We start from the raw sequence: 18,936 nt of genomic DNA, 5'->3' as shown, positions 1-18,936 counted from the left end.
GTTGAATAAAGCCTCACTGTACTCCTACACTCCTACATAGTACTTCTGACAGAATTCTGTTTGATAATTGCTGTTGCAAGATATTGAGGCTATTCTCACGGTCAGCCAAAAGCGGGCTAAGGGAGCCTAGCCCACTTTGGGGCAAGCGTGAGAACCACCAGGCTCGCAGGCGAGTCTGGTTTCCTCAAAGTGAGTAAACCACTGAAGTAGCCCTAACCTAAAATGAGGTTATCGGAGCTAGTACTCTATTAACCGCGGTTTTAAAAATTATGTATTGCTGTAGTGCGGCTAACCCCCTTACGGCGAGTCTCACTGATCGTGAGACTCGCCTCATTGTCCACACTGCTCTTCAACCACAGCATTGCTGATGATGGCAGAGAATAGTTTGCACACAGAAAAGGGAATGGTAAATTCATAAAATGGGGTCAAAGCCAAAGATCATTGCTGCACTTTGTCAGTGAAATCAGAAAGAAAAATGTAGCTGAACAGAGCTGAAAGGCAAGGTTCTGCTTCTTTTTGGTACAGTTATAGGAATGGAAGAGGGACAGATGCTTCTGCCTGCAGGATCAACTTCCCCCAAGTCTGGTTTTCAGCATCCCTGTTGACCCAGACTAGAAGTACTTGAAGTCAATGTAGCTAAAAACACAACATGTTTATGCCTGTCACAGTAAATACTTGTTCTGAATAGCCTTTGGGAATGCAGAGGGAAGGGTTTTTAAAAATCTGTTAAAAATAGTCATTGGTTCAAAAGAGATCTTTTAAACTTCTGTAAATCATTTCATAGATTCTGCATTATTCTTTACTCACAAAGTGTGTATATCATTCAACCTTCAAGGACCAAGTTCTAATAATGTACTAAAGATGGTGTAAAAGATTAGCTTTATTTCTACTGTAGTTAACTTGACTTACAAATAATGACCTCCTTTGAGCTTTAGGCTAATAAAATATTTAGCAGTTGGCATCTATCTTTAGACAGCATGGATTAGGAGGTGTCAGTTTAAGGCAGAGAGCCTCTGATGACCATTCCAAGGTCTCTGGAATGAAAATTTTTGTTTTTAATAATGAATTTCTTTAAGAATTTAAAAATGTAGTGTTACTAATAACTAGGATCAGTACTTCTTTGATTGCAGCTAAAGCACATTAAACAACTCTGAATTGCACTTGCCTCACAATGGTCATGTTAACCAGGAAACCTTCTAGCCTCCTGAGTTTTTATGTTACCTACATTCCTTTGACAACCCTGGAAGTTTTGACAACTTCCTATTGTGATGTGAGAGGATAGTGGAAAATGACTCTGAGAACAACACTATGTAAAAACTAATTAAAAACTGTTTGGATCATCAAAGAGAGATTGCTTTTCTTGACACTAGTGCTTTGAGATACTTTGTGACGAAACACACCATGGAAGACGATGAGTATGGCTGAAGCCACCCTCAAATGGAAAAGTATGTTCTGATGGTATCTTCTATCAGTCAAGGACAAGGTACCAGTAATGCCAATCTGGGATTTCTGTGGACAATGTTGTCTATAGAAGCAAGATGTGAAAGGAAAGGTAAGCAAGAAAACAAAAATTTCTGTCCAAACAATGGGCTCTGGAATAGCTCCAAGGGGTAGCAGCTGGTGCTCCCCGCTAAATATTTTGCGCATCCCCTTTCACTTCCCTATCTGCCAGACTGGAACTTCATACCAAAGTGTCAGACAATACAGTCATAGTATAAATTGGTCCTATCACTTGAATTGTCCCACCTTAAGTGGCGCAGCAGGGAAATGCTTGACTAACAAGTAGAGGTTGCCAGTTCGAATCCCCACTGATACTATATCAGACAGCCGCGATATAGGAAGATGCTGAAAGGCATCATCTCATACTGAGTGGCAATGGTAAACCCCTCCTGTATTCTAGCAAAGAAAACCACAGGGCTCTGTGGGCGCCAGGAGTAGAAATTGACTTGACGGCACATTTTACCTTTATCACTTGAATTAACTAAAGGCCTTCATTATTTAAAGAAGCCTCACTCACTCAGAGGTGCACCTAGGTAATTTTGAAGACTGGACCTAAAGGCCTTTGGAGGCCTCACTACCTGCTGGAGACCGCCCCCCACCACAAGTTAAGCATCATCTCCCTACACACACATGTGTCCCTACTACCCCCTCTGTCTCTAAAGCACCCGGCACAGGTCATAATCACTCGGTTGCCCGGTGCAGTGTGGGCCAGCAGTGACCACACCACCCAAGACAGACTAAAGAGGATTTGGGGCCCCCCAGGGTGTGTGGGGGCCCTGGACTTTAGCCCCGAAGCCCAAGAGTAAGAGCACTATTGCACTCACTCTCTCCTCTTCCCCCAAAGAAGCTGCAGAAGCCAGTTCAGCCAGATAGGTAGGAGACTCATTAATTCCCTTCATGACATTAATCACTTTATCACTATAAGTATTTAATGTATAGAAAATCCTCACTCCCCTAATCATGTTCTTTGCCACTCCTCTGCTCCCCCAAACTAGTTGTTATAGGTCACCCTAAAGTCTAGGTTGTAGAGTGGGCTACAATCCTATTTAGTAGTATGGAAGGGGAGAACAGCAGAAGAAAAGAGAGAAAAGCCATGGAATCTGAATTAGGCAAGGAGCACCAATACTTTGTCATTCTGTCTGGCATTCTGAAATCGAGTAATGACCCATCTGAGTCATCGCCAGGGGCTGAGATACTCACTTCAGCTATTCTAGGGAATCAGATATGTGAGTCACCTGGGTTTATGCTAGCCCTGAGACCCGGATGGATGAGAAGGCTATGAGTTCTGAAGCAATGGAATGCTTCCTAAAAATTGTCCTGTGAGTTCCGGAAAAGTACAGTTCACTGAAGAGCAATATAGTTACAGACACAAGGAATTGCAGATATGGGTGGCATATCTGAAATACATTGTTCAGGGGTATAGCTATAATTAAGTGGATGGGTTCAAAAAACTGCCCCCCCCCAGCTCCTGAGGGCCTCCCAGGTCCACCCTCCTTATTTTCTTCATTATCTCCCTTACTCCAAAGGGCCGCCAGGGAGAGGGGCGGACATGGCCCCCCCTCCCCTCGCTATGCCCCTGACATTGTCATTTCATACTTTTAGAGCTAGTGACATTATTAACATTGCAAATAGTCTGGCTTAAAATATATATGCCTACAACACTTTTATGTGAAAGCAAGAGGGATTTCTTATGACTGTCACTTTCTGTGACTTCTGGTTTGAGATCATGTTGGGTCAGATAGGAGGAGTAATGGCTAGACTGCTACCAATTAGGTAAGTTTATGGGGAATTTCATGATATTTGAAATAATTCTGGACCTATTGTGCAGATTCCCTTCTTCCACTAAAATAGGAGAAGAGGAAAGAGTCGTTTAAAATAGGAACCAAGCAAAATATGAACTCTCGCAAAGTCAAACCATTCTAGGCTTTTGTGAACTGATCAAAATTCATTTCCCTCCATGCTTCAAAATGATGCTGTGCCTAAGGCTGGGATGGCCGGTGCCTCAGCAGAAGTCTCACCCCACCAAGCCATTCCCACCACACTATCGCTCAGCTCCACTTTGTCAGAGCTCCTCTTGCCTCTTCCAACCCGTCTTTGCCCATGGAAGCCCTTACTGCAAGCCAAGACGCTTACACGGAGGTCCCAAATATCAGATGCTAGGACAGGAACAAAGAACAGAATTGTAATCATATAGGCCTGCTTCTTAAAGCTTCCTAGAGCATTTATACTGACCTGGATGGAGACAAAGGACTTCAAGGCAGCAAACTGACCACAAACAAGGTAGAGAAGGGTCTGAGATCTGAAACCAGTTACCTCTCCATCATCCCTGCATTTGCTACTGTAAGATCTATTTTACAGAGACAGATTAGTGAGGTTGGGACAACTGGCTTGCCTGAGACTGTAAAGAGAATACAATGCAGGATTGGGAGGACTCCCAATAACCACTCCTTTGACCTAGTGTTTGTCATGGTATTTCATGCCCTGCATGGATCCTCTCTGCAACCTTCACTATCCAGATTTCATAGGAAAAAAAAATTCAGGCAGCTTCATAAAGCAAAGCTGTTCATATTTCTACACAGTGCATAACTGTCATATGGAATTTATTGCTGCAAGGTGGGTGTGGTGATGAACATATAGTTTAAGTGCAGCGGAAGTGACTTGAACACACATTCTCTGCCCTAAAAACAAATGCATCGGAATACAATGCATAAGTGTTCAAACAACGTTCTCCACACTTAGACTGTATGTCTCATCTTTTTCGGAAATTCTAAAACCCTGTTCACTTATAATTAAAACCATGAATGCTGTACCCAGTACTATGCCCAAGAGAGTGCAGCGGTGAGTCCTGCTCCCATGCCAATATGCTCTTAAACCACACACCCCACATACAGTGTTTAGATCACGCATGATTAAAGCACATGGTGTCCCCAAGAGCAGGCTCTGAGGCCACGCCTCGATGCTGATGCAATTGGATGCCCCGCCCCCACTGCCCACAGCAGAGACAAGCACTGTACTCTTGGGGAGATTCTTCCCATGGTCAGAGAGCCGGTACCCCAGTGATCTGCAATGCATCGTAGGAGGAATCTGTATGCGAGAAAAATACTGTAACCCTGGACAGAGGGGATAGGGCTTCTGATTGCATCAGCGTGGAAGTGCTCTTGGGGATGCTATATGAAAGTACTGTAGAGTGTTGTCAGAATTTATGAAGCTTGAACAGGGCTTTTGTCTGCAAAGAGAAGCATTGTACTTGGGGAGAGATCTTTCCTGAGATTAAGAACACTGGACACTCAAAGTTGGGTATTTGGGTTCAATGTCCATGATTTTAATAACCTATGAACAGAGCTTTAAATTGTACAGAAGCAACTTGTGCAGAGGAATTTGGGATTGCCTCCACAGCTCCTTCCTACAATCTCCACACATTAATGGTTGCTGTTCCCATATATACATACAAAATAATGATATCCATATATTTTCCTTTGCAGAAGTAAATAGCAGTTAGAAGGTTTGGGCAAGAAAACTGGTCTCCTCCTTAGGAACATAGGAGGCAACCATATACTGAGTCAGACCATAGGTCCATCTTGCTCAGTATTGTCTACACAGACTGGCAGTAGCTTCTCCAAGGTTGCAGGCAGGAATATCTTTCAGCCCTATCCTGGAGATGCTAGGAACTTGGAACCTAGATGCTCTTCCCAGAATGGCTCCATCACCTAAGGGGAATATCTTACAGTGCTCACACTTCTAGTTTCCCTTTCATATGCAACGAGGGTGGACCCTGCTTAGCTAAGGGGACAAGTCATGCTTGCTACCACAAGACCAGCTCCCTTCCCTCAGTGGCTGCATTTTCTGAAACAAGGTCTGTCAAAAGAATCACAGAACTACATACAATTCTGCCCTTAGAAACCGAATGCTGGATTACGTGGAGAGAAATGATGTGCCAGAGATAGCAAATGGAGTACAAGGCAAAAATATGGACTTCTAACATAGAGGCTCCACTACTCATATACACTCCATGCACAAGGCTCCACTGGCCAACATTTTTTTTGCTCTTTTGACTGATGTGACACTGACTTTATGTAGTCTTAACATTCCTGGTTTTTTGTTGGGTTATTTTTGCACAATGTACCCAATACACTGTTCAAACAGAAATCTATTTCTGCAGCAGATTTAATGCACAGAAGAACAGCAGAAGAACGGGCAGGGTGGAGGGAGGCTGTCAGCAGCAAATATTACCTCTGCCCCACTAAGAAGAACCTTCCATAATCTGTCCCTGTGTTAATAATACTAATCTATAAAATGATTTAAGCCACAGTATTTCAGTTGAAGCCACTTTAGTTCATTGAAGTCAAGGAGGCTAATCGGCTTAAATCTTGGGTCTCTGACATGACTGCTTTGTGCATTGTAGCAATTTGTATGGGCCTTTATATGTTTATGCCTCTAGCAACTGCAAAGATGAACTGTTCAGTCTCTTAAGCTATAGTGGACTATGAAATGCCCAAATACAAGTTTTGTTAGCAGTATAGCCCACACATAATGATGATGATCATTTATTATTTATACGAGCACTATATGGGGTGCTGGAAAAAAATGCACAGGTTCCTGCCAGCAGGCTCACAACAAGCTCACAACGAAGCATGAAAAAGAAATAAGTATCACTTTGAAGGAGGGAAAACCTCTTCATGATGCCAAGAATGTTACTGTAGAATACTAAAATAGCTAGTTAATAAGTGGAAAATTAGTTTTGGCGGTGGGTGTAGCTCGGATGAGTTTAACTGTTTCAAATAATAATGGTTTTTTGCCCATTTACAGGTTCAAAACAGATGTACATGGCAAAATAAACATTCATGGGGTTTTACACTTCAGGCTTCCCCGATGCATACTTGCTTTGCCCTGTACCTGTGCATGCTTCATTGTGCATGCACAACCCTAAGTACTGTTAGTGTTTACAATTAATCTCATTAGGAACAAGTCAGGCATGTTCCACGACCAGTGTAGATTGAAATGGACAGAATTATTGAATGAGTATGATCTGGACTTGGTATTTTGTTGATTGAAACCATCAGCAAATAGGACCATCCCTTGGATATGTGCGTACAAGAATTACTAAAGAAACTGACTAGTCAAGAAATTGAAATGAAACGATTTGGCAGATAAAGATCATGTAGAGAAAGCATTAGAAAAGGAGTGAAAGACTTCTAGGACAAAAATATTTGTGAGGGATGAATGTGATAATTAGGGATATTTGTAGTTAGTTAGATGGTAAAGACAGTAAAGACAGAATGCACGTATTTGAATGTATTTGATTATGTATTCCATACATAACTAATTAAAATGACCAAAATCCAGAGCAGTGGTCTGTAACACTTCTAACATCCACTGCCATGCAACTCTAGCCCTCCCTGATCCGTCAGCTATTTGAAGTGTGGACATTTTTGCACTATTGTTCAAGAGCACAAATACTTTTCGGAACTCACCTGTGATCCAGAAGTGCTCTGTTAGAGTGGAGGCACATCACTAGCTCCTCAGCCCCATGTTTTTGCTCTAGCTGAACACTTCTGGATTGTGGGCAAGCTTCAGAAAGTATCTGTGCTCTTGCATAATAGTGCCCACATTTCAAAGAGGAGATGCACCAGCACGGGGTCTAGTGCTGCATGATAGCGGATGTCAGGAGTGCCCACAGACCATTGCTTTGGATGATGACTGGTGAATCTAATAATTAATCTGATTACCTGCTAGGGAATATGGTCTGCCAGGGACACTTTCCTGGGATACAAAACCAGAACAATGAACGCTGACAAACCTGGCAACCAGCTTAGGTTTATTTTCTAGGTTAGCATATTGACCCAAGAATAGATTAGTATGTTTGTTTCTATATTTTTATGTTTCCCCCATTTTTTTTGCTATAAAAACTCTATTTTGATTTTAAACATTGCTTTGTATTATTTAAATTGATTGCTCAGTGTAAAACTTACTTAAGGTATTGAACTTTGTTTGTAACATCTGTTTCTAATTTGCTAGTTATTACTTTTCTCTTATGTTTGCTTCACAACAATTCTGCTTGTGTTCAGATTCAAATCTTTAATTTGGCCTTATTTTTGTTCTTGCAGTTCATTTCCTGTTAAGCCTGCTAACTCAGCCATCAAGTCGATTTTGACTCCTGGTGCCCACATAATTTGGTGCCTACGCTTTGGTATGCAGATCAACACCCTGGATAGCTCATTCCTATGCATACTTACTCAGAAGTAAGTCTTACCGTGTTCAATGGAACCTACTTACAAGCATACACAGGATTGCAGCCTGTTAGTTAAGACAAATAAAGCTAAGAGCAATTTTTAAGAGATCTCTTTCATCCAGTACATAACTTTCCAATATATGAAACAGAAGTTTATGATATTTTGATTTTGTATTTGCATCTTTGTTTTTAAGAGGTGGGGGTTAAAGGTTAGACTAAGAGACTGAACTACAGGTATATTTCTAGAAATATCAAGAGGTAAAATCAGTATTATAGAGGGACTATTCTGTTGTGATTAAACCTGATAGAAGAGATATGATTGTCATTATAGCTACCAAGGTTTATGTGTCAGAAGCAGAAATACAAGTGCAAGGTAGGAATTAGTATTACCTATTGACAAAGATTCTATTCAGTCTGATATGGATATTATTTGTTTTTGTGTCTTTAAAATGACAACTTTATACATTGTTACTTTGAGTAATCATATATATAAAATATTGGTTTAAAATCATTTCCTCCTCCATGTTTAAAGTCTAACATCACATTGCATAACCAAGAAAGGACTGATAACCTACTGCTAAAAACACCAACCTTTTCTGAAATTAGATGTGTCCCACAATGTACATTCTAATTCATTTTTTTTAAACCCCACATCAAACCAGCTTTTTAACTCATGTGTAATAACAGGCTACTGCAGCATGGGTTCATATTAATACAAATAAATGTTCTCATGCATGAAAGGCAGAGCAAAGACAATGCAACTGAACAAACACAGTGTTCTTAAGAGGGGAGAGAGAGATGCAATGGACTTCTCTGCCCTTAAGGCCTAAAGGTTGGTTGAAAGCTGCTTTGCAACCGTATTTTGTAGCTTTATGGAATATTTTGCTTTCATTTGCTAAGTGTTGAAAGTTTCTCAGTCAGTTCACTTTTGAGTAAAAATCCACTGGGAGCCAGCTGTGCTCTGCTCATTTACACCACCAAATAATCTGGTACTGTGTGTTTTAATAACTTTAAATATGGTTACCAGTTTTTAAACCAAATGTGACCTTTCAAATTCATGAGTCTTTCTAGACAGGAGAATAACAACAATTGTTTCTTTGCTTTGTGAAAATTTCAAATACTTTTAAAAATAGATTTTCTTTCTTTTATATCACCTAGATGCTTTCATGACAGCCTATGGCACAGAAAGGAAAAATGAAAGCTTTTATTACCAGTTGCTAGAGAGAACCTTCTGTCTCTTCTTTCAGATTATGCCTGTGCCCATCACCAAACCCAACCAGATCAGAGCCTGGTGTGGTCATAATATATCAATTTCTAGACCCACAAGCAGAAATTTTGTAGGCAGGTGGGCTAATAGTACACTGTATCTACGAAAGGGCAAAGTGACCTGATAAGTTTTAAGTTTATTATAATTAACAAAATATAATTTTAATAATTAGTTCCAAGAGCTTACCAATTTGATCCAGAGCCAGACAAATAAGTGCCAAACACCTACCAAGCTGTGCTCAAGCTAGAAAAAACAGAGGCCATGTGCTGAATTTCTTCCCAAGTCAGGAAAAATAAATGCTAATCCTGGCAACCGGAAACATAACATGGGCATAGTCAATTGGAGAAAACTACCTGTTATAACTGTCTAGAGGGGGAAGTTAACAAATCTGACCCTCCGTGCCTTTTCCATCAATGCCCTATACAAACAATGGAGGGAAATGAAACTGGACTTCACTGCTTCCTCGGTTTTTAAATCACCCTACTGCCTTTGCACCCCAATACCTCAGAAAAGATTATTAACATGTAACTGAAAAGATTACTGTCTACTGTCTGTCTGTTTTCCTTATATCTACACAACTAAAAAGACTAGTAACTTAGTTGTTAAAGAATGGACACGGAAATTCCAGAGAAAGGGTCTAGCAGGTCTCTGGCAACAGCCTGCTAAATTTATCACAAAAAAGTGAGGGAGATACCACGCCCCCCAGTTTTACAGCCAGGTGCAGTAGGGTCAGCAAACCAATCCAAAACCAAATAAGCCCCAAATCTATCAACTCACAGGGCTAACTACCATGTGCTAGTCATTGGCTGTTCTGTTAGATATCCGGTTCCAGATCAACCATGCACAAGGACAACCCAGTTTTTTAAAAAAAGATATGTAGGGATAGGTTTGCAGACTTTAATCAATTATTAAACTTTTCATTGAACATAAGAACGTAAGAACATAAGAACAGCCCTGCTGGATCAGGCCCAAGGCCCATCTAGTCCAGCATCCTGTTTCACACAGTGGCCCACTAGATGCCGCTGGAAGCCTACAGGCAGGTTGAAAGGGGCATGCCCTCTCTCCTGCTGTTACTCCCCCCGCAACTGGTACTCAGAGGCATCATTGATTAGTAATTAATCATTAAATGCATTCTCTACAGCTGCAATGCTATGTACATTTACTTGGGAGTAAGTCCCACTGAACACAGCGGTACTTACTCCAGGCAAACAAGCATAGGATTTAACTGTAAATCTTGGTAATGAATTGAAATCTTCCTTTCTCTATCAATTAATCACTGGGGTTTACTGCAAGCAAAGACTCTTGAAGTATACACTACATTATGCAGGCTGCAGGTAAATATCCTCCCCACAACACACACACAACTCATCCCAAATTTAATGAAAAAGAAATTCAAAAATGGATTTTCTTCCACTTTGTGGGAGCTACTAGATAATTTGCCTTCCAGAATGAAGGTATTAGTGAGATTCCTCCTATCAATATGAGCTGAAATATTGCTGAAATATGAACCTTCCACAGTACTGATTGTTCTTAAGCCTGTTTATTTGGGAAATTATTTTAACTATAGTTTGTATCTGCAACATAAAATATTCTATGCACCCAAACTGGATGGAAAAAGCCAATATTAAACATCGTGTTTCTGCCTAACAATGAATAGGAGCTTTTGTCAGTTCACATGTTATTTCATACATGAGAAATAACCTGTCCTTCAGAATGATCAAAGAAATGGGCCTTTGTGGAAGTTTTGGAGTCTGTAAATGTATATTTACTTAACTGACTAATTGGTTAAATGTCAGACTAACTGAATTTCGGAAATCATAGAAGATGCTAACTGAACGGTGCAGAATCATCATGCACACACTACTTCATCAACATGCTAATATGTGTTTACTGGTTAGACATATTACAAAATGGACTTGGGTATGTTTGGCCAGTCTGGTTCCACATAATAGGTGAAATCAGCATTGACTGCTGTTGTCCTTCAAGGGTGCAGCCCATTCACTGAGAAGCTACTTGTGGAAATAGCAAAAGTAGCTGTCAGGACTCCTGAAGGAGGACTGGAATGTAAAGGTATTAAGAACATGGATGATAGAGCTGAACACAGGAGTTAGGTAGGCCATATTTGGGAGGGGAAACTATAGGGGAAAGGGAGAAGGTTGATAGACATTTTTACTTTGATAGGCTTGTTAACCAACTAAACGTTCACAAATACCATGTAGTGCTTTCCATACCAAGTGTAAAGTTTTTACATGGGCAAGTATTCAAATTAACAAGCCATCCCACTGCACTTTGAAATGATACTATTCTAAGAAATTCAGTGGTATTTCTGAATGCAAAATTCAACTCTAATACTAAATTAAGCTGGAGAGAACAAAAAACGACCAAACTGGGTCACTTCCTGGTCTGTCAGCGGCCTACATCCCAGTATACAGAAGAAAATAAACAGCTCACACTGCAAGAAGCCAGTTTTGCAACAACATAGGCATAGTTTTCTTCTTCACTTCTATCCATTCTTGCACTGAACAATGTAGTATCCAAAATTATAACAGCTGTCCACATAGACCATTTTAATCCATGTAAGCATATAATCCTTTTAGGAGCTGCATTAAGACATTTGCCTGAATAATTTTGCATCACAGTGCATTTTACACAGTAAGTAACTATAATTTATTTTAAAATATTTTATGTGTTGCCTTTTAATTTCACCTCTGGTCCTTCTACCATGGGAGGAAAATAAAAGCAAAACCTGCCCAAACTCATGCAAAAAGAAATTCTTACTTTAAGCCTTTGAACAATTTACTATTGTAATTTGTAAAATATGCTTTTTGCAAAATTGTAAACCAATAAATGAGAAATAGTGCCAACTTAATATTCCCAAACTATACAAACAACATTTGAGGGTCTCATTATCTATGACATTCATTGCAAAATCCAACTGGAGTAGGAAGAGGAACATTTGACTTTCTGGCCTTTGAAGCTTTAGCATCTGTAAATCTGTTATAAAAATTGCAGTTTTACTGATGTTTATTACAATATGTAATAAGAATTCACCTCAAGAGTACAGAAGTTACAGCACAATCCTATGCATTCCTCAGAAGTAAGTGCCACTATATACAGTGGAGCTTACTCCCAGGTAAGGGTGCACAGGATAGCAGCCTTAGTCACCAATATATCTTGGACACCTAATGTAGAATAACTTGCAAATGTATTCTTAATAATTAAATGAAATATTATTTTGCTGTCCTACAGTAGGACACACAAGCCATCTTTGCATGTGTATTTTCACTGGTTTGGATCACATTTTTCAACTTAGTTTTCCCAAAACCACCCTATTGACAAGGGCCACTTCAAACATAACTTTTTCCTATATAAGTACAGGAGTGGGGGAATCCCCATGTGTACCATCATATAACCCTCCATGTCAAAAATAATTGCACATGTGTCTACTCTATCATGTGTACATGCATTGAAAATATGCAATTGTCTTTCCCAACACATGGACACAAGGTAAAATTGGCACATTCATGATCTTGACGTGATGATGTGCATGGGTATACACAGGCTTTCCTACAGCTGTGTAGGGGGAGGGAAACCATGTTAGAGGCCCTGTGTGTTTTAGGAATTGAAACATTAATCCCAGTTAATAATGTATGTGGGACTAAGTTACGCATTTCCAAGTACTCCAATTTATCTAGTTTGCAGATTAGGCAGTTAGGGCTCTGTCATTTCATTCATTTAAATCCTTTTCGGGATTATGACCTGAAAAGTTTTTGCATTCACGAAGATTGATTATTGCAGTGTTTCAGCTCAGTGTGCTAAATTTATCCCTTGAACCCACGAATATTAGCGTGAAAGTACAAATGAGGTCAAGTTGAGACCCTAGCCATAAGCATAGGTGGAATCAAGATTGCCTCCCAAAACATTTAACCAATTTTTTTGGATTCGTATACAGAAAGAACCCTACTTGGACTGTTAAAATGAAGAACGACAGCACAGACGCTTAAAGCAGTTTAGCTGCTAGCTGCTTCTCATGTGTTTTTGGATGAGAGATTCCTGGATCTGGGACTACAGTGGAAGATAGAGCGCAGCAATATTAATTGGGAACAAGTCGTTCTCCTTAGAAGTTAAACCTTTCTTTATCAGAATCATGATGTTCTCCAACTACACACTGTATTAAAAATTACACTGTGACATGAATGTCAAATATTGTGTAGTACCTCTAAGTAGAACTGACATATTCAAATAGATAGCGGGGTAATTATGATAAACTACACAACAGTGCTATTGTCGAGAATATCATTTATCAATCCTGTGGTCCCCATCATTCATGCAGTTACAGTTTGGGAATACAGTGACTTCAAAGAATAATAATCCATAATGGCTACAATCTCCATTGTTCATGCTCACTAAACAAAATAATAGTAATAATAATCATAATAAAGGGTTTTTTGTATAACTGGAAAAATGTAAAATTTTATTCCAAGAAAATTAACAGGCTACACAGGTAAATTTTGGCAAATGCAACTTTATATTGAAATCCACACATCTGTATCTTAAAGAAGGAAAGACTCACAGACTCTAATGTATTTCTAAAATACTAGAAATCATATTATATGCTTTCACAAGTTAAAATTGAAATAATTGGAAACAACCAATACACCAAAATGTGCAGAAAGTATAAACAAGACTGTGCCTTCAGTAGAATAAATGCTTCACAAATTGTGCAAGATATCTTACTAAGGCTGCGGTCTCCCCATGACAGCTGTCTTAAAATATAAACATACATTGACTGCCTGTGTTTCTCAGAACAAACTAGAATGGGCAGTACACCTAGAGGAGAAAAAATCATATCATCCTACTGATGAGCATACTGATTTGGGGAATCATGGGAATAAAAAGGAAAGAGGGGATTAAGTGATCTTTCATGCACTCCCAAATGACAGACTGGAGTTAACCAATTCAATTTGCTTTGCTTATTTGCTAAAATGCTAAACAAAATGGAAGATACTAGATAACCCTTTAAGGCAACATGTGGTTTATTCTGTGTAATGATTACTCCTTTGTTATGATTGGATAATCTCATTGATGTTGCCTAACAGACTGATATCTAGCTTTCAAAAATATATAATGTATCCCAATAAATAGTATAGCAAATCAGAATAAAAGAAAAAAAATTAAATAAATAAAACACAGAACATAGTTAAAGGCCAATAATGTTTCACTCTGAAAGGAAGTTGGGGGGGGACACACAAACCAGTATTTAGTAAAAAGAAGAATATACTCAGAGAAAACTAAAGTCTAATTTGAACAAAAAATACTGCTTTGGAATGCTGCCCAGAACTCACAAGGCAAACAGAGTGGGGTGATAATCCAGTACCACATGGCACATCTCCCATCAGTTACAGGACTTAACACAGTCCCCAAATTTTAGTCTTTGAAAAACAATAATTGTATGAAATGATTTAAAAGTCATCCAGTGTCTAAAATTAGTTTCATCAACACATTAACCTCATGTCAAACTTAACTGATTCAGATGTCCAATGCTAATCTTTTTGTGATGGTCTTACTTTACGAAGTGACATATACAGCATTTAGCGCTGATATATTTAGCACCTGCTACTCTCTGAATCATCATCTAAATTTCAACCACATCAAAGCATTTCAGGGCAGTGGTTCAGTCCTTAATTACAAACCTTCACGAGTGGTCAGCAGGAACAAGTTTAGGTTCTAAAATAGGATTAGAGATGAGCTATTGCAAAGATTGCAGAATGTTGCTGCCCAAATCCTTACAACTGCTGACATCCCATTCTTGATTTTTCTTCTCGAGACATGGCAACAGGCCACAATTGCTTAGCAGAGAAGGGTAGTGTTTTCACAAGGCTAAAGATTTACAGATGCTCCCTCATATAACACAGTAAGGTTCCCTTGGTAACCTGGATTTTCTGCAGTAAAGAAGGGTTGTGCTGAAACAGCGCCTCAGCTCCCTGTTGGAGAAAATGCAGACAAAAGGATTGATTCCAGCTTGAGCAAAACTCATCCAAACAGCAGCCGTTAGAAATCCCCCTGGAACCACAGGCCCTCTTGCAAAAACTCTCCAGTAGCAGGCTACCAAATAGGGACCCCACAAGGTGAGAAAGAGGAATGTCATGATATAGAACATTCTGCTAATTCGCTTTTCCATTTTGAACTCATCCAGGACGAGTAGCCTTCTCCTGCCTGTGGTGTTGGCATTTTGCCTGATCCCCAACAAGGTTGGCGGCGTGGGACCCCTTCCAAATCCAGCCAGCCAATTTGCAGCTGCTTGACCACTGGCTCCAGGACCATGAAACGTCCAGTTCTGGCTCACTGCTGCAACAAACTGAACTGGCTTCATTTTCCTGCGATCGTGAACAAAAAAGATCAGCTTGAGGTAGACAAGCTGTGTGGCTAGAAGGATAAGAGCAAGGAGCAGCATAAATCCCAGAGAATCATTGGCTCTGAAGGAACGATGCTGAAAGGTGCATTGGTCTTCTTCCCTAATAAATGAATAGGTGCCCACATCCAACACTGGAGGGAAAGCCATAGCTACGGAGAGGGTCCACACCATACAAATAACTGCTAAACAAGTCCAGAAGGTCAGCCGTTTTGTATAAAAGCGGTGGTGGGCAATAGCTAAGTATCTGGTGACGCTTATGCAGAACAGCATGAAAGCGGTGTGGAAACAGGACAGCACCCCCAAGAAGGCAATCACTTTGCAAGTGAGAGTCCCATACGTCCAAGAAGAACCATTTTTCACAGATGTGAACACAAATGGGAAACAAATGGCAGATCTGAGGATGTCTGAGCAGCAAAGATCCAACAGGAAGTAGTACGGAGCTCTATGCAAGGTCTTATCTTTGACTAGCAAAATGGAGATCAGAAGGTTACCCACCACACTGACTCCTATTATGAAACCCAACGAAGTCAATTTCAAAAATGCTGTTAAAGGGGAGAGATTTTGTAAAATGTTGTCAGCTGCATGGCTGTAGTTCGCCATAGATGGAGGGATGATATGAATATTGCCTCAGTCAAGTCTCATGATCTATATATATGAACAAGGGGAAAATAGATCCATACATCTTATTGAGAATGTATTCCACAAACAGAACTGATCTGGTGTCTAGTCACATAGTACATCCTCTTTTCCTCCTCCTGATTTGTCATGCCATCAAAATATCTGGAAAAAAAATCAAGCTATCAGTCCTTAAGTTAACATACAAATGATGTCAGGAAGTGCTATCCAACATGTTAATTTATGGAGAGCCAAAGGAAGTTGCAAGTTGGAGTACTATTATTTGTTTCAGAGAAATTCAGTGAGAACTGCACACTTACTATGCGATGCAATGCTTAGTTTATTCAGCACTCCTCAGATTGGTCTTGTTTACAATCAAATTCTTGGCAAAATATACAACCGTACAGCCTCTGCTTCTGAAGCTTTAGGAATAACCTGTTTCCTACACAAACATTCCTATATTGGTGCTTTTAAAATAAAATGCCAAAGAAATGTTGCATACTTTAATAATTTTTCTGTCTATATTATATGTTTCAGAGGCAGATGCTGTGTTGATATGGAACACATCCAAAGAAACCCTGCAGAATGTATGTTTTTTAACCCAGATCACCAAAGCACATTCATCACACCCTGCTTGTTCATCCACAATGAAAAGAGACAAGTGGAATGCTTATTTTCCAGTGAACCTCCCCTTCTCCCAGAGTTTGAAATAAATATTTCAGTTAAATAGTTGACATCCTGTGCATGATGGGCTTTTGTGTTCCTTTTTATTGCAACATAGAGGAGAAAAAGAGCCACAATCATAATGAACTGCTAATTTTACATATTTTTTAAAATAGGAAACACAACCCAGGAATAACATCCAATCACTCAGACATTATTTGGACAGCATAGGATCTGCCTTGGGATAAACAGAGCTTCAGAATGTATCCTAATGCTGCCCATCAAAATGTAATTAACAAAGAAAACAAAATGCACACTGATGCTTTGAGGCTTCTAAGGATGGGAGAGCCACTCTATGGCACGATCAGGCAGGCTGCTCGTCTATTCCCATGGAGTGTTTTTCCTATGCCATCTCTTCTCAGGACTACACACCATCTTCACAATGGATTCAAGCAAAAGCCCTTCCACCATTCTTAGCTTTTAGGAACCGCCTGCCTGCTGCTGCTGCTGCTGTGTAAACAAGAGCCTAATCAGATCATGATAGCATTGTTGAAAGAAAGAGAGAGAGAGAGAGAGAGAGACCCACCATGAAATCAGCCTTTTCCCTCCCCCTCCCCCCATTACATGCACATACATACACAGAGATGAGAAGCAGGAAGAGGCTCGCTTCTGTGTTGCCAGCCACCTTTGCAGCCCCATTTTCGACTTGCAATAGCTGGCCCCCAGCTATTTATGAGGAGCTTAGAACGAGAGCCGCCGTAGAGACATTGTCTGCCTACCATGCCATTATGCAGCTTATTATAATTTTTTTTAAGCATAGGGGATGAAAGACCTCCTCCCTCTACCTCCACCCCCCAGTTCAACTGCTACAATAGTCTTGTCCCTCCCTACATCAAGTACACCCCCCGACACACACACACACACACGCAAATGCCTTTCCACCCCCCACCCCCATACCTGTTGGTGCCGGAGAGCCCCCCTCACCCAGATCGTCTTCTTTCTATTTGCTAGCATTTCCATGCATGCATGCATTTATTTATTTATTTCCTGGGTACCTTGACTGAGGCTCCGTAGTCAGTGGGCTCCGCCGGCGCATGCTCAGTGAGCCTCCTCCAGCTCCTAGCCTCGTCTTCCCCTGTCGCAGCGGCACAGTCTCTCCCAGTAACGCAGCGGCAGCCGGCTCAATGAGGGCAAAGCAGCCTCGGTAGCAATAGTAGCAGCAGCCACAATGGTAGCATGCTTCTTCCGTTGCAAGGCTTCGGTGGGAGTTGCTGGCCCTTTAGCCTGGAGAGTTGGAATTAAGCATCACAATGCCCGCCTCTGAACTCGCTGGTTTTCAATACAGGAGAGGTGTATTTTTTTTCCCCTCCGCCGCCCTCATCCCCCCCCCCGCCCGCTTCCTCTCTCTCCTGATGATGACTGCATTGTTATTGCACTTGGCAGAATATGGGTGGGAGGAGGGACAGGAATTCGATGCTCCCTCCTGCTTCTCAACTGTATCCCGCTGATTCTTTCTTGAGCAAGGGACTGGAGAGTCTTCAAATACTATGATTCTTTTATTGCAACACAGTTTTACGGAGGGATTATTTATTTATTTTATTTTTTGCAGGGGACTGCAGGAACTATTAAGGCAACAGAACTATGTCACACACCATCATTATACCTAGTTAAATAGATCCAAGGTCTAATGTTTCCTTGTTTTCCGCCACCAGTTATGGCTATTGTGTGACGGGAGTTTTTGTCAGAACCTAGAGCAAGCCCCACAAATATACACATGAAACTGGTAAAATTAAAACTTGCTTGTTTTAACAACGGCTCAGTTCTTTCAACTTTGCTGAATGTGGGCATTCTGAAAATGATTGTGTGGGGGATGGAAGAGGCACAGTTTGTTGAAAAATATGCCAGCTCCCAATACCTAAAGGTAAAAAAAAAAAGGGTGTCGGTTTTTGGTCTTTCTTTCTTTCTTTCTTTCAACATAAAGAGATGTGTATTTTAAAGCTAAACTTTCCAGATCCTTTAATGAGGCATGGCAATCACAAGACCCTATGGAAGCCAGAGGTGCACCTAGATCAGGGATTCTCAACGTTGGGTCCCCAGATGTTATTGGACTTCAACTCCCATAATCCCCAGCCCCAGTGGCCTTTGGTTGGGGATGATGGGAGTTGAAGTCCAAAACATCTGGGGACCCAATGTTGAGAATCCCTGACCTAGGTAATTTTGGAGCCTGGACCTAAAGGCCTTTGGAGG

At 40.5% G+C, this 18,936-nt stretch overlaps 1 protein-coding gene and 1 long non-coding RNA gene across 7 annotated transcripts in view; one reads left to right on the top strand and one right to left on the bottom strand.

Annotated features, from left to right (window-relative positions):
• The window catches only part of LOC128327484 (uncharacterized), a 37,927-nt gene extending 21,167 nt beyond the window's left edge, over positions 1–16,760 (top strand). The window contains exons 2-3 of one of the 2 annotated variants that reach the window (XR_008308633.1): positions 7,605–7,739; positions 16,564–16,760. This is a non-coding gene — a long non-coding RNA (uncharacterized LOC128327484). Of the gene's footprint in view, positions 1–7,604; positions 7,740–15,192; positions 15,318–16,563 lie in introns of those variants that run through there. The other variant, XR_008308634.1, reaches the window with a different exon arrangement.
• Positions 1–18,050, bottom strand: part of GPR85 (G protein-coupled receptor 85) — a 50,903-nt gene extending 32,853 nt beyond the window's left edge. For 3 of the 5 annotated variants that reach the window (XR_008308630.1, XR_008308631.1, XR_008308632.1), the window contains exons 1-2: positions 17,647–18,050; positions 14,690–16,191 (exon numbers count right to left, since the gene is read on the bottom strand). Coding sequence is in view for 2 of the 5 variants with exons in the window: in XM_053256296.1 (XP_053112271.1) it covers positions 14,899–16,011 (1,113 nt within the window). In the remaining 3 variants the exon portion in view is untranslated. Of the gene's footprint in view, positions 1–13,501; positions 16,192–17,327; positions 17,592–17,646 lie in introns of those variants that run through there. The other 2 variants (XM_053256296.1, XM_053256297.1) reach the window with 2 other exon arrangements.
• Positions 18,051–18,936: the final 886 nt, after the last annotated feature.

This window comes from Hemicordylus capensis, chromosome 5 (assembly GCF_027244095.1).
Source record: "Hemicordylus capensis ecotype Gifberg chromosome 5, rHemCap1.1.pri, whole genome shotgun sequence".
Classification (NCBI taxonomy): domain Eukaryota; kingdom Metazoa; phylum Chordata; class Lepidosauria; order Squamata; family Cordylidae; genus Hemicordylus; species Hemicordylus capensis.
Note: the sequence above shows the minus strand (reverse complement) of the source record. Positions and strands in the feature narration are given on the sequence as shown.